At 42.6% G+C, this 27148-nt stretch overlaps 1 protein-coding gene across 1 annotated transcript; it reads right to left on the minus strand.

The window, feature by feature from the left end:
• Window positions 1-27068, minus strand: vat1 (vesicle amine transport 1). The gene is made up of 6 exons (XM_079644890.1): window positions 26412-27068; window positions 20897-21104; window positions 7516-7686; window positions 5781-5870; window positions 3461-3702; window positions 1-331 (listed from the first exon to the last, which is right to left on the minus strand). Exons 1-6 carry the CDS (start codon window positions 26826-26828, stop codon window positions 59-61), a joined length of 1401 nt encoding a protein of 466 aa, XP_079501016.1. The 5' UTR covers window positions 26829-27068; the 3' UTR covers window positions 1-58.
• Window positions 27069-27148: the final 80 nt, after the last annotated feature.

The raw sequence follows: 27148 nt of genomic DNA on the forward strand, positions 1-27148 counted from the left end.
CCCCCAACCCCAGGACACAAACTCCCAGCTGGTCTGCTTGACTCTCCATCCCTCCCTCTCACTTCTCCTCCTTGCTGGGCTCTTCCTTCTTCTCCTCTTCCTTCTTCTCCTCCTTCTTGGGCTCCTCTTTCTTCTTGTCGTCCTTCTTCTCCTCCTTCTTGCCATCGTCCTTCTTCTTGTCATCCTTCTTCTTGTCGTCCTTCTTCTTGTCCTCTTTCTTGTCCTCCTTCTTGGGCTCCTCCTTTTTCTCCTCCTCAGGCATGGGCTCTGTGGTGAGGATCACTTTGCCGATGTTGTTCCTCTCCTGCATCTTTCTCATGGCATCGCCCACCTGGACGAGGGAAAGAAGGGGGGAAAGAACGTTATATAAAGTGAGATCACAGAGTGAAGGGTGGAAGGAGGGCAAGGAAGATTTTAAATACCCCCATCATCGAGGAAAATCTATTGAGAGCACACAGTATTAGCAAGTTTCTCTTCCACTATTGCATACGCACAGCAATAAGAGCATCCTCGCACTCTGCGCCTCTAGTCTTCTGTTTTGAAACCACAGAAACACATTTTCCAGACTCAAATATAACTTCAATATGCAGTATATGAGGAACTTCATTTGTCTAAAGGCGACTTTAATAATATTTTAGCGGAAATGAACGTGTTGTAGCAGGAAAAAACAAAGAAACAAAGGAAAAAAGAATAGTAAGAAAAGAAAATGAGGGGAAGAACATACTGCACATAGATATTATTTAATATAAGAATGTATGATGAATATAATAACATTTATATGAGAATAAATGGGCAGGAATCAAATAAAGAATTTCCTCTGATCTCCAAATCTTATCGGGCAATGCATTTATGTTAATTAGAAATGTATATCATCCCTGGATTTTAAGTAGAGGAAAGAAAGGCGGAGGATTTTTTGGTTGTCATTTTTAGTAGGTGCAGGAGAATAAAGATGATATACCGGTATATATATATTTTTTTGTAAAATTAGGTTGGGACCCACTGCAAATGAATCAATCAAAAATGTTTGCTAACAGATGGTGCCCATTATTTAAGTAGAAGATTAAAGTAGAATATTTACACTGGAAATATTTTTGAATTAAACAAACAAGTCTTGAATCGGATCATTAAGAGTTTAGGTGCCAATGTTCACTGTTCCAATCAGACTATTCCGATGAAGAGCACATGGGATAACAAATGTCACCTAGGTGTCATTAATAAGAGGACGTCTTGGAGAGTGTGAAAGGTAATTATTTTAATCGTTTATTTAAGATCTGCTCACTTTTGGCCCAGCCCCTGCCTTCCTCCCGGCTCCTGTTGGTTTGGAAGTGCGTGCATACTGTACATGCGGGGTATGTGCTTGTTCATTACGAGTTACAAGTATGGTGATTTATGAGGTACTTCATCTGCCTATGGAAGATTTGTATACATAGTCAAACATTTCTTAAGTTAATTTGTAAATAATAAATTGTAAGATAAAAGCTTACAATTATAGAATAAACCATTTCACATCTAGGGAGAGACACTGGGTTGACAGCTGATCCACTGAAACCTTATCCAATCCCAACTGATAAATTGTCCTCAAAACACTGAGGAGACCAACCCCACCCTGCTGTTGACCACGAGCTCACTGTCGTTACCGTCTCCATTGCCTCGCCCTGCCTCCTTCCCTTCGATCCCCCTCTCCGTGCGAGGCAGGCAGACCACCTAACGACCAATGCCACGGCAACAGGGCCATCTCCTAGCAACGTAAAGCCTCAGCTCAACCGTGGCCCTGACGATTCAGACACATGGGAAATAGGGGGGGGGGGGGGGGAGTGTGGGAGTTGGAAGTGGAAGGGAGGAGGGGAGCAACTGGTGTCCTTCGGATGAGAAACACGCCTTCATCGTTACTGAAGGGGTGGGAGGGGCGAGTCCGGGGAATTATAGGAATCATCTTCAATGTGAATGAAAGTCACAGTAAGAGCTACTGATGCTCCTCCGACTGCTCCACCCACGTCCACCCTCCACTCTCTGAAACCTGTCGACCTCTCTGACTCCCAGGAATCTCGGACTGGAGTGTGCCACTTGCGGCTGCAGACGCGATGACCGTGATCCTCTTGGGTATCAGTGCATATGTAGATGAGTACGAAACCACACAACAGAGCAATAATGCTAATTTGTTAACATTGTCCAAACGTGTGCATTGATTATTGGAGGAAAAAAACAGGGGTGACAACAAGATTGATGAAGGGCTGTGAGGGATTGGATCAGGGCGTGGCATTTTTTTCTCAGCGTGTAATAAAGATGTTTTTATCTGATAAATATCACAGTTATCTAGGGTATAAGATTATTGTCTTTTACGCGGAGACTTGCACCCATTTGCCTTTAGCCAGACTGAAATATACCATTTCCCTCTTCTCCTCTGTGTTTTCACGTTCCTTCCATGTCTCTTTTTCATACATCAGGGCCCCTCCCAGAGACAGACCCACACACTGACTAAAGGATGTCACCATAGCAACACAAGAGAAAAAGCGAAAAAGATACACTGTGAGGAGGGAGAGGGAGAGGAACAGTGAGACTGAGAGAGACACAGAGGGAGTAAATAACCTAAAAAGAGAGAAAGAGTCTCATGACAGATGGAGAGGCAGAGAAAGAGCGTCAGATGGCGGCGAAAGACAGCGGGTGTTTCTCTCTGGCCAAAGTAACGCAGGCCAAAATACTGACCAGTAACGACTCAACAACAGAAGATGTCAGCCTCTGACACCCTCTTTTTCTCACACTCTCTCTATTCATATCTGTTGGCAGTGTTAATTTAGTCAGAAACAATCTGACTCTGTCTCGCTGAGTGAGTTATGAGACGCAGCGCTTCTTGTGGACAAACAACGCCTGTTGAATGTTGAGCGTTATTGAATCTGAGAGCCACACCCTGCTCCTGCAGATCGTGCTGCACAAACCCGCGCACATGCACAAACCCACCGGGCTTTCACTTGAACTCCGGGTCACTGTTTTGTCAGCACAAAATATAAACACAAATGGATGTCGTTCAGGTGTAAATGCACCTGTGTCACCATAAATCATCTAGTCATCCAGAATGAGCTGCACAGGAATGCATTTAGTCGCACAAACAACCAGGCATACATAAACCTGAAACTAAAAATAAAATGTGCAGAATATCTTTATACCCACAGCTATCAATGCAGGTAATAGTCATATACGTCAATACCATTTTTTTCTCCAAATATGGACAGATAGAAGATTCACTTGAATGTAAATGGAAAAAAATGCAAACTGTGCTCTGTGGAATCATCTTTGAGTCTGGAATCACCCAAAGAAGCAATTCAAATATTCACTACAGAACATAGACATTTTTTGATCAACTGCATTCGTTGTAAATTGGTTGGAAAATATGTTCTGCAATGTTATGAACATTTTTGTTATTGTGATAGAGATCAACTCCAAGGGTAAAGGCAACATCACCCACCTGCTCGAGGTGCCAAGTGGAGTCGATGTGGGGCTTGACCTTGCCCTGCTTGTAGAGATCCAGGATGGTGTTCATGACCTGGGTGATGAGCTCCGTCTCTCCGTCCAGGTAGCCCAGGTGGAAGCCGCACACAGACTTGTTCCCCTGGATCAGGCTGAGCGTGTGGATGGAGAACTGATGGTACCAGTTCTTGGCCACGGCAATCAGGTTCTTCTTTTGGCCCGCTAGCATGTTAGCCGCACCTGATGGAGAGAGGAGAGAAAGATCCTCAGTCTTTGTTACATGGAGAGACAGGTCCATTTCTAAATCTCTGTGTATAATTGATTTACTGATGATGAATTGTCCTGGTTCATTTTTCTATTAAATTATATGCCCACACTCTTACTTTCTCTCTTTTCCAGTTTTGCTCACACTAACGGATCATCAAATTCTCCCCTTTTAGCAATGAAACAATCTCTAAATTACTGAATACAAATCAATCAATTTTTACTCATTTATCAAAGATTAATGCCAAATATCCATTGGCTCCTGCTTTAGAAATTTGACAATTTACCACTTTGTTTAATGCGATATTTTTATTTTTCCATTGTATTTTGGGATGTTGGACAAGAATATGTCAAAGACACAGTCTTAGGTTTTGTTGATGTCCCCCCTTTTTTATTTTGTCCAATTATTTTTTTTGACATTAATAAGAGACTGGTTCATCATTTGGCAGCTGGTCAGTTCTGTTTCTTTACCCTCCCCCCACCTCTCACACACTCTCACCTACACCTTCTACCCTGAAAACCACTTTTAGCACTTCACTGTCACCACATCCCCTTCCTGTCCCCTCACACTGTCCCTGTCACAAAGACACAAAGCATGCTCTGAGAAGACAGAGGGGATCGGCCTGCTACATTCAGACACATTCCAGGTTTCGTGTGGATAGAACGCCCCATTGTTCCACCATGCATACTTCTAATAAGCTGGAAGAGAAGCAACCGGCACAGAGGGATCGGGAGGGTGGACCCAGAGAGGGTGAATGGGCGAGGGTGGGGGGCACCATGCTGGGTAGTGGGTTTTTGTGCAGCATGCAAAGGCAAGGCCCTGTTCTTCATGGATGCCGACCCCGCCCACTGTTGCATGCATGCTGGTTCCAGATTGGCATCGGCACAGAGCGGCAAGCGTAAAGACCCTCCCACAGATGACAACCAGCACACTGAGGACATGGACCTCTACTGAGAGGTCACACAGCCCACCAGGAAGCAACTTTATTCTCTCTCTGTGGAAACCCACAAGTATTTCATGTACCTATTCATTTGCTTTACAATAACACTCCAAGATCTTATGAAGTTTTTTTTATAAATATCAAGAAGTCCAAAATGGCCGGATTTCAAGCTCCTTTTTCAAATGTATCATGTCAGGATAACAGAATGTTACTGCATGATGTTTATTGCCAAAATCATTCACTGTAACACTATTATAAGAATACAAAATAATCTTTACTTTGTTTATTGTGGGTTGTGTCTCTTTCTCGGCAAATGAATTATACTGAACATACGAATGTAGGAACCTTTTTTTAAAAATTACACACATAGATTGTAAAGAGGCAATCAGATAAACCAATGAACAAAAAATCCCCAAGGACTAATATTAGCCAACAGTATGTGTTAATGTGAAAATCCCAATTTGCAATAAAGTTGAGTTATACTAAAAAATAAAGGAATTACGAGTTCATGCATATCTCTGTCAGCTATAGTTCTTGCAGGTAACTAGTAATAAAGTTAATCTAAAAGGAAACCTCTGTGCTTCCTACATTGAAGATATTGATATATTGGCCAAACACTTAGAGATGTCCCGCCCCTTAGCCTATCACGTACAATGTATTGGAGCGCTAGCCAATAGAATTTACATAGTTACGTAGTGATGTCACTATGTCACATAAATAAACAAAGGACTGCAATCTAGGTGTTTCAGGCAGGTGTGTGGGAGAGAAAATCCCCCTGGCGTGAACTAAGGGATTTTAGCCTTTGCAGATCATTGACATGCACGAAAGGGAAAACCTAAGCATAATAGGTCCCCTTTAATACACAACATATGTTTTATCAGGCATTACATAAGAAGCACCTGGAAACATCAAAACATTAAAAATACGGTTAGAGGGAAACATTGGTTGGAAGAATGGTGAAATTGGTAAGGGTTGTTCCAGATTGACTATTTTACCCAAATCTAATAGCATTAACTCTTGGAGGGGCTGTGTTGTGTTACTGATGATTCAAAATAGAGCTGCTCCAAACATGCCTCTAGTTTATACTAATCTAAATTGATTCATACAACTTACCATAGGTGATGAGTTTCCCCATAGGCTTCAGCATGTTGTAGGCCTTATGGGTGTCTGATCCTCCGAGAGGGTCCAGTATGATGTCCAGCCCTGGTGCAGGAGAGAGAAGAAGGGACAGTTATCACGGGTGTGAATTCAGCAGGAGCAACCTGCCAAGTCTCCTCGGCAGCCTCCCCCGCATGCCAGCGTGCACTAGGAGTAGCGATTGTAGCCAAGTTGTGCCATGTTTACACGAATAAGAAACCATACGTATGCCAGAGAGGAGAGGAGGAGAGTGGGATAAGAGCCTACTTGTTTTATGTTTTCTCATTCTTGTCACTGATAAGACAAGAGGGATTAAATGTCTCTCCGTCATTGTCCATTCCAGTCCTAGGTGGAGAGAAAATCCAACCAACCTCTGGACAGATGGCAAGGAATGGCAACCTAACGTCTTTGTGGCTTATTACTGTCTGGCCATGTAGTAGCCTCAGCCTTAATGATGTTCCTCTGTGCCAGAGGGGACTCCTCAAATTGGGCTACCCCTCCTTGCTCTGTTAAACCTTGGTTCTATTGATCGTGGGAGGCTCACAGCAGGACTCTGCCTTGACCCACGCCCAGATGAATTGACAGAGACCCAAAGACGGATGGAAAGGTAGCGAGCAGGGCCGCACATTGATCCAGGCTTCTAATTAGATACATTCTGTCCAAAGTGTCAGCTCTCGCTTGCTTCCTATCCGTCTCTGTAATGTCTGTCTGTCTCACTCCATGCTACAAAGAACAGAGACGGGTTGGAGTGGGGACTATAAAATGAGCATCATAACCATCTCCATCCTGCTAGGAACACAGCAGTCAGCAAAACCAAAAAACAAACAGCTCATGTGGTTTTATTTTTGGAGTCTAGGGCCACATTACCATAAAACGCTGCAGATACTTTATTGACGACAGTAGGAATCTAAACAGTTGTTTAGCAGTTCAGCAAAGTGAGTTGACTTTATAGGAAAAAAATAGACTCCTTACATGCTGTCAGTGTAGTGTGCATGGCAGCCAGCTCATCTAACGTTGTGTTGTGAGAAAGTGTACAATACATCATCTCACTGACAGCCTGCAGTTTGTTCAACACGCATCTCGCTTTGTTCAGCAATTGCTGCAACCTCACAGTAAGGTATTGCTTTGTGTCTGTTGGGACATATATCGATCTGGACTATTTGCTTTACGAACCAATTTCAGTGATAAGCATGCATATCACTGTGAGGCAGAAATGTGTCTTTAGGGTGACTTACAAAATCTGTCCAGGGACTACAGATGAAAAATAGCCTTTTGGCAAACTCTGGCACATTTACAGAAATGTTGATTAATGTGCACCGTCCCCGTTAAATAAATAAATAAAATCTCAACTTGCATTCCCTGTGGGCCACTTTTGCAAAACAACAAAGAACAGGGGCCAATGAGGATGATCTGGGCTTAACCTGGACTTCTTTTTGTTTTAACAAACATGCTCCATCATGCAAGGTATGCTATTTATGCTCTCTGGCATCCTATTCAGATTTAAAGTAAGACAAGTTCCCATTGAGAATCAATTAGTTTTTATTTGAAAATACAAAATGGTTGGCGATTTTGCTCACGGGTTGTAAATACATTTTCACAGCTGTAAACTTTGATTATAGATGGGTTACTCTGGTACATTGTTTACAATCCTTTTGCATACAAATTCCAAATTTAAATAATTATTCCCAGTGCTGATGCTCAAGTTTCTCACCTTTCGGACTGATCTTGCGGACTTCCTCCACATAGTCCTTGGTGCGATAGTCGATGGGATGTGTGACTCCACCCTGGCTGATTGTCTCGTGCTTGCTGGCGGAGGCCGTGCCGAACACAGTCACGTCCTTCACTGTGTTGCACAGCTGTGTGGCTGCAATACCCACACCACCTAAAGAAAAAGAGGCAAAACATTTTCAATTTTGTGAAAAACTCAGGATATGAACAGAACAGAACACGCCCAAGAAATCTCATTCCTTGTGTATTTTGTAATGCAGTTAAATGTCATTTCCATCATTTATTGTCCAAAACCAGCCAGTCAATAACAGCTTGGATGTGTTTTCCTCAAGGGTATGTAAAGAGCGCATTAAACACAATCACATTACCCAAACTGGCCTGGGGAGAATATATGCACACACACAGAAATCCAACTCAGGAGAAGGTAGCCATTGTAGTTAAATTGACACATCTACATGTTTTGGGTTCCCTAATTCAAGAAAGAATTCCACAGGACAAAAACATTTAGCTGTGGTATCTATTTTGTTGAGGAAAGAGAGCTGGATGACGTTCTTTTGCAAATTACATAAACACACGGCTCCTCAAAAACTGTGCCAGCTGAAAACAGAATGTGCTACATTTTGTTGTCCAAGATAACTTTTAAAGACAAAATGCTGTGAGACTGTGTGCTTCAGTGGATTTTTGGGATATCTGTGTTTGTGTGCTGTATTTGAAAGTGTGTGCAAATGCCTCTGCCAATGTTTGTTAAGGCTGCCAGAGCAAGAAGTAATAGGTTACTGATAAGCAGTGGCTTGTTGGAAATGGAGTCTGACATGAGGACTTCAACCAAAAGGCATCCATAAAGGTCATTTATGCCCGGCCAAGTAAAGAGCACGTCTAATCTGATAGGGGAGAATAAAGCAACACAAAACAAGCTCATTTACATCCATTTTTAAGGACATAGCTGTGCTTCCAGACTGGACAGGTTTGGATTAAATGAATGAAGAAACCATGAGCTGTTGGCTTACATAGGCAACTAAACCCAACATTTAGGAAGCACACCTAGTGAGGTAAAGACAAACAGAAAGAGAGGCACGTGCACAAGAAGGCATTTGCATGTTTGATTAGAATTGTGCAGAAATAACCAAAGAGGAAGATATCTTTTTTTTCTAGTATATTTCTGATTCTTTGACATTAATTTAAACGTTTATAGTTTTATTCTTATAAACGAATTAAAAACACAAAAAAGACAAGATAGGAAAATCTATCCTGCTTTAAGCTCTGTGACAATGCATTTTGGGGAAATCATTTTTGTTTGTTAATGGTTGTTAGAGCCTTTTCTCTACCTATGAAGGCACACTTAACAAAATCAGACATTCTTTTTTATCTCAGCATAAAAATGATTGTTATACTGAAGCATGGAACTCGTCGAATAGCTCAATTTCCAACGACATCCTGGTAGTTAGTCTCTGAGGCTGCACTAATACACATAACAGCAGCACTGAAACTGGCCAAAAACAAATGAAATGAGATGTACCGATAAGATTAATGCCATATTAACCTATCCTCTTCATTCATCTCTGACCAGGAAATGCTCATCGTGAAAATAAACAAGGTTTATTTCAGGACAACTACGTGTATTGTTACGGAAATAGTGCCTTGATGAAGCAATGTGCAAGGCAAGACAAATCATTTGAATACGTGTAAAGGGCAAAAAACATTATTATTTTTTTGTTTTCATCCGTGCTCCTACGCCCATGTGAGATGAATAGAGCTCTCTGCATTAGTATAATCACACCTGCTGACACTGAGCGGAGAACTGATGAGAAAACTAAAATCAAGGCTGTTACTGTTGGATGCGAGTGTTGTTGCTGTTGCGTTGTAACAGCACCATCTCTCCTCGTCCTCAGTGAGAAACCAAGTTTGCGTTGCCAAGGAAACCTCGGCCAAATTGCCGGCAATGACTGAGCAAAGGGAGCCATTTTGTTTCATTGACTGCTCCTGCTTTAGGGCATAAAGAGTCATTTGATGATAATCATCATGTTTGTCATCAGTTTATATTTGACAGACTCAGACTGGGTCATATCTTTTTTTAGTAGCCACCAAGCTTTGTGAAACATGCCACTTTGCAAGTATGTGTCAATGTTTTTACATGTCCAGGAGTAAATTACAGATACATTAAAGGTTATATCTGATAACAAATGTACTTTATAAAGACTTCAAGCAAATGTGCATCTGACACAGGTTTTTAAATATATGAGCAACTGTTTATGTGCGGTGGAAGGGAAGATTGCTTCATAAAAAATGTGAGACACTTTTGAATATGCATTGAATGAGTGGGGGTTTAGAGCTGTTACCACTATGGCTCTGTCGCATAGTAGCAACCCTCGAATGCAGGTGTGAAAATGTGTCCAACAGGATGATGAATCCATTAATCCCACAAACTAATAGCCAGGCACTTGCATATTAATATTTAACTAACACTGCTGTCATAAACAGTGATTCCCCTCTGTTTCTGCCTTATGAAGTCGGTCAGCGATGGGAAAACAACCTCTGACGAAACCATTATTTATTCATAAGAAGGGTTTCTTATTTCCGTTCAGGCCTATTCAGTAAAGTAAACTATTACTTAGATGACCATTACAAAATCATTTACTTGAATAATGAGATCATTTTGGCTGTGTAAAAACAAATGTCCAGTCAAAAACACGCATGCAGGGAGGAAGACGGTACCTGTTTTTTTTAATACTATGAGAACAAACTCCTGATCTCCCATCACAAGACTGCCGAGCTGTACCAAGAACCCCTTTCCACCCCCACCTCACTTTACAAATACACACCCACACAACCATACATCCAGTCACAGATCACAAGGCAGAGGAGCGGGCTGTGGCCTTGAACAGTCCTGCTCGTATCAGCTAATCTTCAAAAATATGCACAGAGATTAAAATGTAACCTTTCATTAATCCAGTGCTTCAGTTCCCATTGTTTTCTTAGTTTCCCCATGTCTAGTTGCTTCCAATGTATCTACTTTTGTATACCATAATCACCTCTTAGGACCCTCCACAGAAACTTGCCTATTACTTGGGGAAAAAGATAGAAGCTTAAGCAAATTCTTGTTGCTAATTGCATTTGTTTTCTCCAAGATTTCATAGATTTGTTTAGACTCGTATATTTTGCCAAAAAGCACGTATCTATTTAGTTTGTCTCTCTCTCTGGAGGAACAGGACACACAGTATTATTATATTATATTATTGTTGTATTGTTTTAAGCATCAGACCTCAGGAAGAGCAGCTTTTGTCGAGAGCAAAAGCTAATGGGGATCCTTAATAAACATAAATATAGACACACAGTAGGGGTTTTGTCTTCCCCTGAAACCTTACATACTCATATTTTGGCACAAACTGCACTTGGCTTCCATTACATGACTGTTAGGAGCGAAGAGGAATTTTCCCCCAAAACACAGTGGAATCCAGACACTGAGGCCACTATTATTGCTCCACACCCAGAGTTCAACAGCAAGGGTGAGTGGGGACATCAGAAATATTTTTCAGATTTATGAAAACATATCTGAAAGGACATTGCTTCTGCCTCGTCCTAAAAATGTATTTCTAATTGACAGCTCATGTTTCTTGTCAAAATAAAAAAGAAGATCTCACATCACAGCATGTCTTCTTTGTGTGAGGCAGGCTATGATCTCAGGTGTCATAAACCTCCTAACCTATCAGCCTCTCCTCTCCTCTCCTCTTTCTCTTCTTCGATCTCTCAGGCAAAAAGATCTTTCTTTCAAAATAAGATCCATTCTTCCTATTCCAATCCCCAAAAACTATTTTCTATCTTTTCCACCCTCCTCGAACCCCCCAAAGCCCCTTCCCCCTCTTCCCTTTGTTAACTACTTTGAAAAAAAGGTTGATGATATTCGTTCTTCTTCTTCTGACTCACCTTTACTCACCGCTGGGTCACCAGTCCCACCATTCACCCACACACTAACGTCCTTTTCCCCTCTCTCTCCAAGTGAGGTTCTTACCCTCATTACCTCTGCCTCTCCTACCACCTGTCCTCTGGACCCTATCCCCTCAAACCTCCTTCAGACTATCGCTCCTGATATTCTACCATTTCTCTCCCATTTAATCAACACTTCTCTAACTTCTGGTCACTCTCCAAACAGTCTCAAGTAGGCAAGAGTAAACCCTCTCCTAAAGAAACCCACTCTCAACCCATCCAATGTTATAAACTACAGGGCTGTCTCTCTCCTCCTATTCCTGTCTAAAACACTTGAACGCGCTGTCTTTAAACAACTCTCCTGTTATCTCCATCAGAACAACCTGCTGGATCCGCACCAGTCTGGTTTCAAGGCAGGTCACTCAACAGAAACTGCCCTCCTTGCTGTCACTGAGGAACAGCACACGGCTAAAGCAGCCTCCCTCTCCTCTGTCATCATCCTTCTGGACCCGTCTGCTGCATTCGACACGGTGAACCATCAGATCCTCCTTCGCACTCTCCAAGAACTTGGAGTTTCAGGCTCTGCACTTTCCCTCCTCCTCTCATACCTCAAAACCGCACCTACAGGGTAACTTGGAGAGGGTCTGAGTCCGACCCTTGTCAATTAACTACAGGGGTCCCTCAGGGCTCTGTTCTTGGTCCCCTCCTCTTCTCTTTGTACACAAACTCGCTCGTATCGGTCATTAGCCCGCATGGTTTTTCATACCATTGCTACGCTGACGACACCCAATTCATTCTGTCCTTTCCCCGCTCAGAGACCCAGGTCGTCGCACGCATCTCTGCTTGTCTAGCTGACATCTCTCAGTGGATGTCTGCTCACCACCTCAAGCTCAACCTTGACAAGACTGAACTGCTTTTTCTTCCTGGAAAAGATTGTCCCACTCTTGACCTAACAATCAACATCGGCACCTCTACTGTTTCCCTGACTCAGACTGCAAGGAATCTGGGTGTGACCCTAGATAACAAACTGTCCTTCACTGCAAACATCGATGCTACAATCCGCTGCTGCAGATACACTCTTTACAACATCAGGAGGATACGTCCCCTCGTGACCCAGAATGCTACGCAACTTCTGGTCCAGGCTCTCGACATCTCACGCCTAGACTACTGCAACTCCCTCCTGGCTGTTCTACCTGCATGTGCCATCCAACCTCTGCAGCTCATCCAGAATGCAGCGGCTCGTCTGGTATTAAACCTTCCAAAATGTTCCCACACCACGCCGCTCCTCCGCTCCCTTCACTGGCTTTCAGTAACTGCTAGAATCCACTTCAAGACACTGGTACTTGCATACCATGCTGCGAATGGATCTGGCCCTTCCTACATCCAGGACATGGATAAACCGTACACCCCAGCACGTGCACTCCGCTCTGCATCAGCCAAACAGCTCGCTGCACCCGCAATGCGAGGGGGTCCCAAGTTCCCATCAGCAAAAACACGTGGGTTTGCTATCCTGGCTCCAAAATGGTGGAATGAGCTCCCCATTGACATCAGGATAGCAGAAAGCTTACACATCTTCCGGCGCAGACTAAAAACTCATCTCTTTCCACTCCACTTCGAGAAATAAAATTACTAACAAAGCACTTATATACTAATAAAGGCCTAGCTTATCTAAAGCTAGTTGAGTAGCACTTGAAATGTGTTGGCTCTATGAAACCTACTTATATGATTCTGTTTTCTTCAAGTTTGTATCTTCTTGGTCGAATGCACTTATTGTAAGTCGCTTTGGATAAAAGCGTCATCTAGCTAAATGCAATGTAATGTGTTAGTCAGGGGACGGATGGTGGCCATATGTCTACTGTTAACAGTAGACATACTGGAGTGACGACTGGTCCCTTGTCTCTGAGCTACGTGTTGTTTTGTAGGATTTCTTCTGCTTTTATTTCCACATTTCCTTAAGGACTCTCGTCTTTTCCTAACCTATCATTAGGCTGCAGTGGTAGCGGCTGACAAAGAATGAAATACAAACGTGGACCCAAGCATCTATTTTTCCCTAAACTTGCCGTGGGCTCTGTTACAACATCAACTCGCTGAACCAAATAAATGAATGTGGTATTGCTATATAGCTCTGCATTACAGTTTAGCTAGTCCTGTAATGGCAGTGGAACTGTGGTTTCGCTCTTTGTGAATGTTTACTCCTGAGGTATTACTCTGCATTATGTAACCTCTGTGTTTTTCTGGGATGACTGTGGAAGTGTGTTCTCTCTGTGTTCTCTCTGTGCAGCAAAGAGGAAGCCCATTTTTCGTTGGGAGAGTGAATTAAAAAGAAGTTGCTCCCTGTGATTTCCTTACCACGCAAACTTACAAAAACATAACACATGCACATAAACTGTATGTGTGACTAGTGCTACCACAATATAGAAACAGACAGAGAAAAACAAACTTTAATTACTCTTATATTTTCATTTCATATGAAACAGAAACATTTGAGATTTGGAATGTCAAAACTAGACATTACAGACAGGATGGACATTTTTCACTGTTTTCTGACATTTTATAGACCAGGAAATAAACGTATATGCAAAATGACACTCACAATGGTGCACACTCATCTAGTTTTACCCAAACAGGTGTCCTGACACAGGTTTCACATACACCTGCGACTGTCTGCTGTGGTTAGGGTGGGGGTGGTTGGAAAGAGCCATTTGTCAACGGCTGCACTGATGAGAACAAATGCGAGCAAAGTGATTGGTGGGTTAGGTTGGAGGTTGCCCTGGTTTCCCTCTCCTATCAGTGCAGCTGATCTGCCGCTGGCGATGCCAGGCCGGGGAACACAGAGACGGTTCAACCACACAGCCCAGACTCCCGTTTAGTGGTCAGACTGAATTAGCATTCTCTAAAGTAGGGTAAGACCTCCCAAACAGACACACCGGGAGGAGAGAAGAGGAAACCAATTTCAAGGCACTTCAGACTTATATCCTGGTTTACAGGAACAATAAAACGAGAGAAATATTTGTAACTTCACTTGAGCTACTTCTTAAATGGCAAGGGCCTTGTTCAGCTTGTATATAAAGAATGAGAACCATATGTAACTGAAGGAGTCCTGAAAGCATTACAATACATTTAAACCTGTATTTTTACCTTATAGCTAAATGTTCTTGCAATCATCCAACCTCGAAAAAAATAGTTTTGCTTCTCATGTTTCAATCCAATTTGCAATCAACTCATATGCCCGAGGCCCTGCTTGCAGGTCTGACAGCAACTATGAAGATCTACACCAGAATGAGTCTCTCATTCCCCCAAACCAAAAAGATCTAGCCACCTGTTCCTCTTGCTCTAAAGTGGATATATTATGAAAAACTCCCTGCATATACATCAACCAACCCACAACTGTGAAATAAGACAAACCGGTCGTTTTTTTTTACCTACTGTATTAGCAGAAAATATGGGCATCAACTGGCTATTCGGATATGGCTCCCCTTCCTGCATATCTCATGCAGGCTCATTAGAATAAACCCTCATCTGAGTAGCCCTGGTTTGACATACTTTACTACTAGACTTTTTTGGTGAAAGAGAGGTTATAGAGAGAGACATTGAAACAGGGTCTTTCACACAAAAGTGCTTTTTCCCCCCGAATTGTAATAGTGAAGAATCAGAAATGTATCGCCACTGTGACCTGCACCTCCAACTGGCTTCATTACAGTATTTAAAGTAATCATGTTACGAAACATTTCTAAGAAACAAAGTTAAAATCAATTGAACCTGGCATTAACATAAGAATTTAATATCTTTGAATTATCCAGTAGAGTATCTTGTTTAAATCCTGAACAACAAACAGGATTTCACAGTTAAAAATGACTCCCAGAACCTGCAGCTCAACTCAACATCAACATGGATTACTCTTTGGCTGTGACTGCTGTCCCCCATCAATCTCATGGGTATATTGGGAAGCCACTAACATCACGTGTTTCCAGTTAATCCTCAGCATAACACTGTGTAATAGACACTCCAGCACGAAGCAGCTGCAAAAGTATGGAATGCACCATAATTGGCTAGTGGAAAATAAAAAGTGTAATAACTGTCAGCCTGAAAAGCGATCAGGATGTGTGGAACCGACAAGACAAGAGACCTAAAACTGGAATTTTACAGGAGGAGATGATTGATAACTTGTGTTATATGACAATGCAACTACAGTGCTGATAGTGAGCAGGTTTTTCTATAAGAATATCAAGTTGGAATCTACATAATCAGGCAGCATTAGTGCCAAAATATCTTGCAGTGGGAGTGGCTGAGGCAAAATGATCAGATAAATTGATGACACAGGCACCAGTTAATTTACATTATACATTCCACATCTGCAACACAATATGTGACACTTGACGTTGGCCTGCAGTCACTTCAGAGCTCATAAATAAAACAGAGGTGGACGTCATCTTTGGAAGCAGCGGGGCCCCATATGTATATGCAGGAATGTGTAGTGTGGGTGGGGCGTTGGGGTGGCTGGCCAGGACTCATACACATTAGGACCAGTTCAGGGAGAGGTCAGAGGAAGGCTGTTGGCCGGGCACAGTGGAAGACCCACGAGATACAACCAAATGTCACTGAACTTCCCCTCGCCCAAGCCCTCAGGGGAAACCAAGAGGAGAAACGTGCACACATTCCCCAATGACGAGGACTCGAGCACGGATATGGCGAGGTCACGCAGAGGGAGCGGAGGTTACGGAGGGCTAAGGGGGGGGGAGAACGGAGGATGCAGATGTGCGGTGCGTTGGAGAAGGGAGGCACGATGGGAAATACAACAAGCTATTGTTTGGAGAGAGAGGACAGGAGCGGAGCCACGAGAGAGGCAGCTGAGGACGATTCACCAGAGTTTATTATATAAACACACACACACACAATTTCACATAAAAGCATAACAGTCCACGCACCATCCCCTGATCGTGATGGGTAAAGGTCACCATGCTTTTGAGGAAATGTCCTTCATGGAGAGCTCTTCATGAGTTGACATGACAACATCAGTTACAACAGGTTATTTGCCTCATCTCGTTTTGCAAATTAAAATCCAAGAGATGAATGCGTATCATTCAATGTGGCCAGTCGAAAAGTTATGTTGTTGTTTATGTTTTTTTCCCACTTTACATTTGACAGTACACCTGCACATCATCACACTTGATTTGACAATTTGGGAGGTTTGCTAAAAATACTAACACTTCACACCTACTCTGTTGTTATGCCTCTGGTTTCTACCTTTTTCTCATACACAATGAACTCGTTTTTTGCTTGATATATTGTGCACATATTTCAATACCTGTTGAGGATGAGGATGTTTCATTAGTATTTATACATGTTGTAATCATTTAAATGTAATTGTCTTTTTTGTTTTGGGGGCTTTTGAGATATGTAATCAAAAATCAATTGAACAGAGGATGATTGTTTTCCTAATGAGATTACATCATTGAATAACAATGTTATAATGAAAACATTCATTTCAACCGTGAGACAAAACAAGTGAGAAAGAACCTCTCAAGCATTTAAATACGCTTTGATGAAGAGATGCATGAAAGTATAAGGAGAAAATTGCTCCTCAACCCAGATTCTCATCAGCCATGTTTGGTAATAATGATCACCAAACTGTTCTCTGTAAGGGTGAAAAACAAATCGCTCCATGTCTTTTATACAACTGCGATTCCTTGTTTGCACAAATGGACCGAGTGAATCTTCTGTAAAAGCTCACAATTTGATCTTTACACAATAAAGACCGATCTGTCAGGAATGCAGTGTCACGTAGGCATGACTGCCACACACAATCACTGCTGTTTAGTGTGATACACAACTTTAAAATGCAATTGTCAGTTGCAAAATCTTGTGAGACAAAAAGAGAAGCCATCACACCACACACTAATACTGCGTGTGGTTGAGGAGCGATTTAACTGTAGCTGTGGGCAGGGTTTAGTATCCGAAAGAGTACTTGTTAATTACTGTTTCACAATCAAAATACAAAGCATGCTCTGTGTTCTGATGTTTTACTGAGAAGTCAAAATATTTGAGGAAAAAAGATATCTATTCTTTGAACGAAATGTTAATTACTGAAACAAGGAATTTTTATTGACGCCACAGTGGTGGTGTTCCACATTTTTATGTGACGCATTCGAGTCAAAAAAACAAAATTGGTTACTTTGAAAGTTGCTAGTAATCTCAAACTAAGTGTAAGTAATCAGAGTATATTGCCATGGATAGATCATATATTTAGGATCTAGTCCATGAGAAATCCATGAAAAATAACACATTTGACTCAAAATGTGTGTAATACTGGAAGATTTCATCTCCTAAGGCCACTAGAAGATATTCATGCTAGATAATCATAAAACTCTCTTTGATCAGCTCTATGAACTGATGATCAACGATGGATATTAAGTGAACCACACCCTTAAATTACAAAACTGCAGTGTTGAAATGACTTGGTTATTTTAGAAGTTGATCAGATTGAGAATGATTCTTCGTAAAAAAAAAAATGCCTCTTTAAAACTTGACTTCAAACCAATGAGACGTTTTCAAAATACTTTTGGAACGATGTAAAACAGATCTTAAAATTGGAGAAAACAGAGTGATGTTCGTTATTTCTTCTTTACGAGATTATGGGAATTGTTGTATAATAGCTTTCTAATGATTTATGGTGCGTTCACACCGGACGCGATGCGGCGCGAATACATGTAAAGTCAATGCAGAGATGCGGACAGGCGCGAATTTGCTCCGACGGCGCGCATTAAGCGGTTGATGCGATTGCCGTTGCGCGATTGAGGCGATTGGAGGAGGCCGCGACAACCGCTCGAGTTCAATTTGTTCAACTCGAGCGTCAAATTCGCATGACGCGATCTTGCGGTAGCAAATCAGCGGTGAGGATCTCAGCCTGCCGTCACTGACGTTGAACCAGAAAACCAAAACATCAGCCGTTAGCTGTTAGCCCTCAGACTTCACAGCTTCTCATATCTGTTCAGAAACTAGACAAAAGTTAAAGAAGTACGCACCACAGACTGTCTGTGTCATGGCGAATACAGTTGTTGGTTTATTTCTGTCTGTAGGCCGTTGTTGTGAGTGTGGACAGAGCAACGTTAGCTTAGCCTGATCGATCCGATCTCCATTCAGAAAACACGAATTTTAAGGTTTTTTGCCTGCCGTCTGTCTACAGACTTGTCAAAGCATTAATTCATGGTTTTTACTAACCGGTATCAGTATGTTGTTACTTCGGCATCATTTTGAAACGTGTATTACAATTAAATCACGGTCAAATATGTTCATTTTGTTGTAGTTGTAGCCCCTTGGCCAGCGTGTCTTGTTTGAATGATGTGAGTAAACACAGCTGAGAGCCGCGGTGAAACTCGAGCGATGCGATAAGAGTGATGCGATAAGAGCGAGCGAGCGAATATTTGCATCGCGTCCGGTGTGAACGCACCATTAGTCTAGAATATTGCTAAAATAACCAGTTCCATAGGGAACAGACACAATCACAAATTCATGTTCTCTTTCTCTCTAGTCCTGTCACAGCAGATGTTCTTTATGTGTATGTTCTTTAATAAAAGAATATCAGGAAGAATTTTTGACAGCTTCAGGGGTGGGATCCCACTCACCTCCAGCACCATGTGAGCCATGCAGCCCCACAACATCTGTCACACTGGTAGAACCTTTTCCATAAAATGTACTAATATCATGTTCACCGCATTTAAGTAAGCTTTAGAGGTCTCAATGGAGCGGCATTGTGGATTCACACAGTATGATAATGATTTGCACATGCAAAGAGTTGCAGAGTGCAGTAAAGCAGACTGTTAAGCAAATATTTTTGTCATAGCCTCTGTCATTGGTTTTTTCAATCCTGATGTCCTGGACAGCTGGTGAGCCAATACTGGCAGCCTGCCCCGAAAAACCAGAGACGCCGCCTGGATCAAACCTGCGGGTAGAAGTGTCTTAAACCACACTTCCTCAGCATTCCTCCTATAGCAAACATATTTTCTGGCAAGATGTGTGTTCACATGGATGAGTGACATCAGCCGGATGAACGTGAACACGTGGGATTCCTCTGCAAACCACCAATCCCACAACTATATGAGTCTGGGGGAAACTGCAACATTTAATGATAATTATACACATGTTTTCTTTTTCAGTTCTGTGTGTGAATACCAAGGGATAAATCATCCACCTGGCAGTTCCCCAAAGCTCTTTGTAATTTTTGTTGTCTCACAGAGAATAAACGGGCTCAGGTATCACTATGTGCTTACTTCTCTTCTGAACCATCTACGCCCACATAATCTCCCAAATGCAGAGGGATCCCATTCTGACTCCCTTTGCACAGTCGGAGTGAGAACGAGAGGAAAAGTAACATCTGTAATACCGGCAGACAGCGGCAGAGAAAAGGGGAGAGAACATTTTATGGCTAATGCACTCCCCATTCTCACCAGCTGGCCTGATTGTGTAAACACAGCCAAATCAAATGCTCTCAGGCTTGATGCATCCCACCCCAAAACAGATGCTTTTACTCCTTCAATCCTCATCTTTCTCCACCCACTCACTCACTCTGAACTTCGACCTTGCAGCCCGGGTGGCAGGTGCTCCAGTATCAATGCAGTCCTAAAGAGTGGGAAACACTGAGCCATTTCGCACACTAACGAACAGCGGGACCTTCTCCAACAGCAATAATTCATTTAGAAAGGAAATGCATAAACTGAAGGTGCAGAGAAGGAAGAAGTCTGGTACTGTATGCTTTTAGGGGCGTTTCCTCTGGGACATGGAACACTTCTACGTCCAACTCACGTCCTGAGGTGATTACATTATTTTAATGAATTGATTGCATGGGGTTTTCAGTTGCAACATATATGTAAAATACTACAGCCAACAGGGTAAACAATGTTTGCTTTAATTTTGAGCATGATTCCTTAATCACGATTCAATAATTTAAAGACCCTTTGAGTGATCGATGAAGAGTGATCGTGCATTCATTCCCAACCTAAGATGTATATAAGTTAAAGGTCACCTATTATGGCTTTTATACATAAACATGTGTTTTCATGTACCCCCCTTTATGATGTCATACCGATTTTTTGGCTTGTACAACCATTAGCCAATAGCCAACCAAGGTAACACCACCTTATCACCTGAATCTCCTCCGAGAGCAGCATTGTGTTCTTTTTAACCAAATATCTCTCAGAGGGGCGTGGGGGAGCACTCCTTATTTTCATCTAAAGTAAAAGAGAAAGAATCAGCTCTTTTGAAACAGGGCTGAAACAGAGCGGTTTATGGGATGCTACAATGATCTGTTTGGTATTTCAAGCCAAACACTTCAGAGACATGTTTTTAATATATCTGAGACCTATAATAAAGTAATGAAAAATAGTATAATAGGGGACCTTTAAAAGGAGTTGATGTGTGCCCTATGCGTTTGTATGCTGTGTTCTTACCTGCAGCAGCATGAACGAGGACGCTCTGGTTGGGCCGCAGGTTGCCAAAGTCAAACAGCATCATATAGGCGGTGATGTAGTTCACAGGCAGGGCTGCTGCCTCCTCGAAGCTCATGCCTTCTGGGATGAGGAAGGTGTGGGTTGCGGGCACCACCGCCACCTCCTGCCACAGCCCGAAGCGGCTCAGAGCCATCACCTTATCACCAACCTGGAACACAAGGCACAGGAAGACAGAGGATAAGAAGAAGTTCTTTCTGTACCTATTTCCAATCACTGAAAAAAATGGGACCTAATCCCAACCCTACCCTGAGCAAAAAGATAGTGTAGTAGTCCAATAAAACTAAAAATAGGTCCCCATATTGAGTCAATTATACCACCTGAACACTGCAGGTAAATAAGACTACGGTTATCCGGCAGGGCCTCATGGTTTCTTTGGCACAGTAGGAATGATATGAGCCGTGCAGCATGAGCAGTTAAGAGTGTGGTTTACAACAATGGCAGACATGCAAACATGCAGCCATCTCGTCCAACCGAACCTCAAAATGTTTGCTCTTAAAAAGTGCAGGCAAACAAGGGAAGCAATAAACCAAAGCAGAGCAGTAGTAACTGTATTGACGTTATTGATGGAAAATTGGTAGCAGCAGAGTAATCCGGCACCATTTTCCAGTTTTTTTTATCATGTTAGATGTTCCTGGATTGGTCCCAAAGGATTCTAACTGTTTTTGTATATAATAATATGTAACTATAGTTTCTATAAAAGGTCTATGGGGCAGGAGTCACAGATGGATTCAACGTGCTGCATACCACAATCACCATCTTGTGATTTTCTACTTCTATCTATCGTCATCAAAAGAACAATCCTCAAATTAAAAACTGTCTCTTTCCAAAACGACATGCCTGGATGTAAACTTAACCCCGCCCCTCAGCACCCTAACTAACCAATCAGGTGCGCCCAGTCGAGGGACACAGGAAACACAGATTACTGCAGCATTATAACTCTCTTCCTGTTTTCTTCCTCACCCTTATTCACCCTTCCTCGACACAGCTCTCCCCCCTACCCCCCCCCCCCCCAGTTTCCAGTATCCTCACTTTTTCTCTTCCCTTCTTTCTCTTTCACTTCCTGACTCCCTTTCCCCTTACAACTTTAGAACGTCTTCCTTCCCCTTCTTCAGTCGCTTGTCTCGTCCTGTCTGTGTCTGGGGTCTCTGTTTCCTCACTCTGTCTTTATCTTCCACTTTCTCATTTTGTTCTCTAATACTACTTTTTTTTTTTTTTGCGAGGAGCATCCCCTTATTGCCGCTTCCTCATCAGCGGGACAGAACAATGGGGCCCATATTCTCCCCTGGCATCCCTCCCCTCACCAGAGTCCCTGCCAGATTCTTCCCCATGGCTGAGCATAAGACAAGCTCTCTCCTCCTGGGAACAAACCCTCTCCACCCGGGCCTCTCTAATGGTCTGGAGGGAGCCATGCGCCTTGCTGTCTATCCACTCCAATTAGAGAGATCTCCCTCTTTCTCTCCCGTTTCATACGCACATCTTTCTCTCTGAAGTCAATTGGTGTATTTTCAAACTCTACTTTCACTTTTTCACTGTGTGCTACTTCTCATTCCTCCCTTGGTTGTTCATACTGACTCTCTCTCTTTAATCTCAGTTTTCCCTTTCTTAAAACTAATTTGCCATACAGGAAACACACACAAATATGACTCATACATCAAATTCAAATGCATCTGTAGCTATTGTTCCGCGCCCACGTAGAGCATGTGAGTTAGTGTCAATCACACAGAATCTAGATAGGAACATTCAAGGCCAAGCGAGCGAGCCTTGTGACAGTTCTGTTACACATCTTCACAATGTGACATACACACACACATTTCCTTTCTCAGGCTACTGCATAAAATGTAGTCACAGTTTGGGGTCAGGAGTGCGGGGGCACTGAACAAAGACACTTCCAGTTAACTGTACATGAATGGAATTAATCAGATGGTGATTCAATTTCGGGATATGCGGGCCCCTATAGTCAGCCGTTTGGTTGCTTGTATCTTTGATGAGCTCAGCAAAACTTTTCAGAAAAAGAACGGATGAACCAGATTTATGATAGTGTCCCTGACTCAGGTTGAGGCAAGATATAAAGGTTACATGTAAACCTGAACGACCTGCATGGATCCTGTGATTAAAAAGAAACACAATATGTCCCTGCTGGTGAATAAAGCAGAGAATAGACATTATTGTGCCCTGATACAGTTTGAATGATGTTCGGATGAAGGCCACGCCCTGCTCACATACAGCAAAATGCTGCTTCTGCACTTGACTGCACCTCTCATTATGCAAATAAGCATGTCATGTTAACTAAATAAAATGTTTCTTTATTTCGTTTTTGCAGCAGCTTTTGCAGCTTCTTCAGATTTTATCAAGAAAACCACAAGGGTGTGGCTGAGGGTAATAGAAAAAACACAATAGACACAACTCAAGCATCTTGATTTTAGTTTTTTTGTTATCAGGGTGAAAAGGACATACAGGATGATAGTGGAAAGCATGTATGTCCTGAAAGGAGAGAAGGAGTGCAGCATGATAGAATGATTTACTTACAGTATGATCGAGAGAGGAAGAATCAAGAGATTATGCGAAATAAGGAGAGATAGTTAGAGCGAGGGATGGAGGAAATACCAGACTGACAATGTGGGCCAGAGGGAGGTAATTGAGAACATATGGGTCAGATCTGACTAAAACTCACGAGGGAGACCATGAATAAGACAAAAAAGTGCTGATGTTTGGTGTCAAGGGAGCTTCGGTGCAATTTCTAATATTTCCCCTCTTCCACCTCAATAACTAACTGCTACATTTTTCCCTGCACTCACTCTTAGGTCATTTCGGGTGAGACCACTGTAGGATTGATTCATTCAACTTGATTGTCCCTCTAGAGGGATGCTTATCTTGCAGAAGAAGAATATATATTGGGAGGCATGCAGGGAATAATAAATACAAAAATACAATCAAGCAGCAAGAGGCAAAATAAATGGACACTACAGGAAACAATAGTACTGGTGCCTTCATCGACGACAATGGATAATGACATGAGAAAGATAATTTAATAAAATGATATCCATGAATTTGTGTTTTCTGAGTTTTGATACCAACATTTGTCTTAACCGATTTGATATAAATATATTTTTTTAATTTCATTTAACAAATAAAAAATAAGAAAATCACACCATGTTAGAAATAAGAAATCAGAATTGAGACAAAGTGTTCATGTTGCATTGTGTAATCAAATGGAGTGAAAGTGTGCATTGTTTTGTGTGCACTGTATGTTGAGCAAACTATCTGACACACCCATTATTGTATGTCTGTGTGTGTGTGTGTGTGTGTGTGTGTGTGTGTGTGTGTGTGTGTGTGTGTGTGTGTGTGTGTGTGTGTGTGTGTGTGTGTGTGTGTGTGTGTGTGTGTGTGTGTGTGTGTGTGTGTGTGTGTGTGTGTGTGTGTGTGTGTGTGTGTGTGTGTGTGTGCATGATAGAGAAAGAGAGAGTGAAACAGAGGTTGATAGGCAGACAGATAGAGCTTCATTGAGTGAAAAGCCTCCCAAAAGAAATGCTATGCCATCAGGGTCAGCACATTCCCTCTGAGTTGGCTGCCAAAAGATCTCAGAGATCTCCATCCATTAGGAAGATTGGTTCTTAATTCTATAAGCTATGGGCTGCCAGGCGATGTGGGAGAGTGAGGCCTTGATGACAAGCCATGTGTTTGTGCATGAGTTTAATGTTTGACCTTTAAAGCCAATCTACATTACTGGCAATGTGGAAAGAAGCTATTGGGTAGTTTGGAAACACAAGGGTCTTAACCTTCTGTGATGTCTGGCTGATATTGGCTGACCTGTCACCAATCACATTCCTATTACTCTGCATAGTCTCCCCATCCATAAGGAATTGGCATATGTGCCACTCCCAGCCAGATGCACTGATTCTGCATATGCAAAACACATCTGATCCGCCTGCTGTTCTCCAAAGATATTAACTGGCTCTTACAACAAATGGTGTGAGTCATCACGTGTAACATTTAAGCTTTGTACTTAAATTGCCTTACAAAGGCGTTACCGTGGTGATGCCATGCAGCCAGGAGACAGACATATAGGCCTGTGACTCATCATGCAATGTAAGATAGCGTCTAATAATTATCTTTCAATCACCACTTAATTCCTTGTGGCTGAACAATAAAGAAAATCTGTTTTTTATTAGGATTGTTAAATTGACTTGGCTTAATTGTCTATTTGAACTTTAATTGTGATATATTTATGACTGTTGGATAAATATTTCCTGAACACAACAGAGGCGATAGGCTCAGCTGTTGACAAAGAGGGCGAGTGATCATATATTTCACACATCATCATGCTGTGTGTTGAGTCGCGCCTCGCCCTTTCCACTCTGTGAGTGTGTGCGCCACCGTCGCTCCCGGTAACAAAAGGCGTCGGTGACTCCAGTCTGGAGACTGGAGCACCGTTGTCAAGTCAGCCATATTAATAACGGTGGCAAAAATAAAACCCCTTAGTTTTTTGCAAGCAAACAGTGAACAGCAAACTGGAACAATGCGGGCTGTCATTGTCTGTATAAATACCGTTTTGATGGTTGCATTAAGGAACTGCACACCTGGAGCCTACATGTGCACTGAGTATGACCAATGATCGACATTATAACATACTCAAAATTCATTCTAGATTTACATATCTTTAACATAATTTCATTTAGATTTGTCAACTATAAAAAAGCACCCATGAAAGTGTTCAAATATTTAATTTTGAAGGGACATCATTCTAATTTCCGTTCGTGGCTATATGCTGACTTGACGCAGATCTCCTCGCCTTGGCAAAGATCAAAGCGCAGAACAGAGTGCTGCAACAAGGATGGAACGCGATATCCCTCGGATTGACATGTGGTTATTTAGACTGTAGACTTAGAAAACAAATGGTGCTTTTAAAATGAAATCCCTGTCTCAGTAACTAATGGGTAGGCTACTCGAAGTTGCTCAAGCTAACTGCGCACACACTTCAGCGCAATTTGAAAACTGGGGAGACAAGAGGGGCGACGCCTTCTGCTGACTTCATTGTACTCAACTCGTTTCATTTCAACTCGTTGTGCTTATGTCTCAGAGATAAAATACATTATCACCCTAACAGACTTTATGCTTTACACTTTTGGATGCCAAGTAGGATACCGTGTCATTACGCACGAGTGATGATTATCACGACATGTCAAACAAAAACTACACATCAATATGTATATATGGCTCTCGTGTTAATGATGTGACTGAATATATTATTTGCATTTCATTCATTGAGTCATGACACTGCATAGTAGTGCCTCCACTATCTCAGCAGCGATCAAAGCCTGACACGCCCATATCCAGATATAGCGGTTCAACCCCAAAATTGAACCAAGGCAAATATTTATCACTCAAACAATAAAACACACCGTAAAATGATACTTAAAGTGGCATGTGATAAAAGCTGAGAGACATGTGTGCTTACTTTTCTGTCCGTGACTTCTTCCCCTACAGCTTCCACCACACCGGAGCACTCCATTCCCGGGGTGACCGGCGGGGACGGCAGCCGGTCGGAAAGCCCCTGCCGGGCCATCAGGTCTGCGAAGTTCAGCCCGCAAGCCTTGACCCGAACCAGGACCTCACCAGCTTTGAGCACCGGCTTTCCCTTCTTCACCTGGAGCTTCACTTTATCATAGCCCCCATAACCGGTGAGCACCAGCGCGCGGTAGGTGAACGTGTCCTCTTCGGGGACCTTCTCGGTGGTTGCCGCGGGGGACGCCTCAGCAGCTGCGGGTGCGGGCTCCGTCTTGGGCTCCTCGGCTTTGGGCTCCTCGGCGGGTTTGGTCTCCTGCTTCTGATCCACGGCGTTTTGCTGCTCGGCAGGTGCGTCCTCTCCAGACATTGTGCAGGGAGCTGTGAGACAGTGATGAGTGTAGAAAAAGATTTAAATGCTTTTTTTCTTCACTACTTTTGCTTTTGTAGCCGTGGATGGGTTGGTTTTTTAGGCTTTTGCTTGCCTTGCGATTAAAAGAAAATTTGAAAGTCTAAGCTCCTTTTCAGCAGTCTTGCATGGGGACACAAACCCGACAAAGTGTGCTGATCAGTGGCCAGTGGCTTTCAACGCTGCGCTCTGACAGAGTGTGAGTGGGACGAGACAGAGGCAGGCTGGAAAACACGGAGAGCTGATTAAACCAGGGATTGGCTCCTGTGATTTGTGGGTTT

Source organism: Notothenia rossii (assembly GCF_949606895.1).
Source record: "Notothenia rossii genome assembly, chromosome: 8".
NCBI lineage: Eukaryota > Metazoa > Chordata > Actinopteri > Perciformes > Nototheniidae > Notothenia > Notothenia rossii.

What these genes read in the sequence shown, in the direction of transcription:
- vat1 (XM_079644890.1), bottom strand. Translation starts at nt 26,828, where the DNA reads ATGTCTGGAGAGGACGCACCTGCCGAGCAGCAAAACGCCGTGGATCAG. An exon ending in CCTCGTTCATGCTGCTGCAG is followed by an intron (nt 7,687 to 20,896) that starts GTAAGAACACAG and finishes CTTTTTCTTTAG; the next exon opens with GTGGTGTGGGTATTGCAGCC. An exon ending in GGGGAAACTCATCACCTATG is followed by an intron (nt 3,703 to 5,780) that starts GTAAGTTGTATG and finishes TCTCTCCATCAG; the next exon opens with GTGCGGCTAACATGCTAGCG.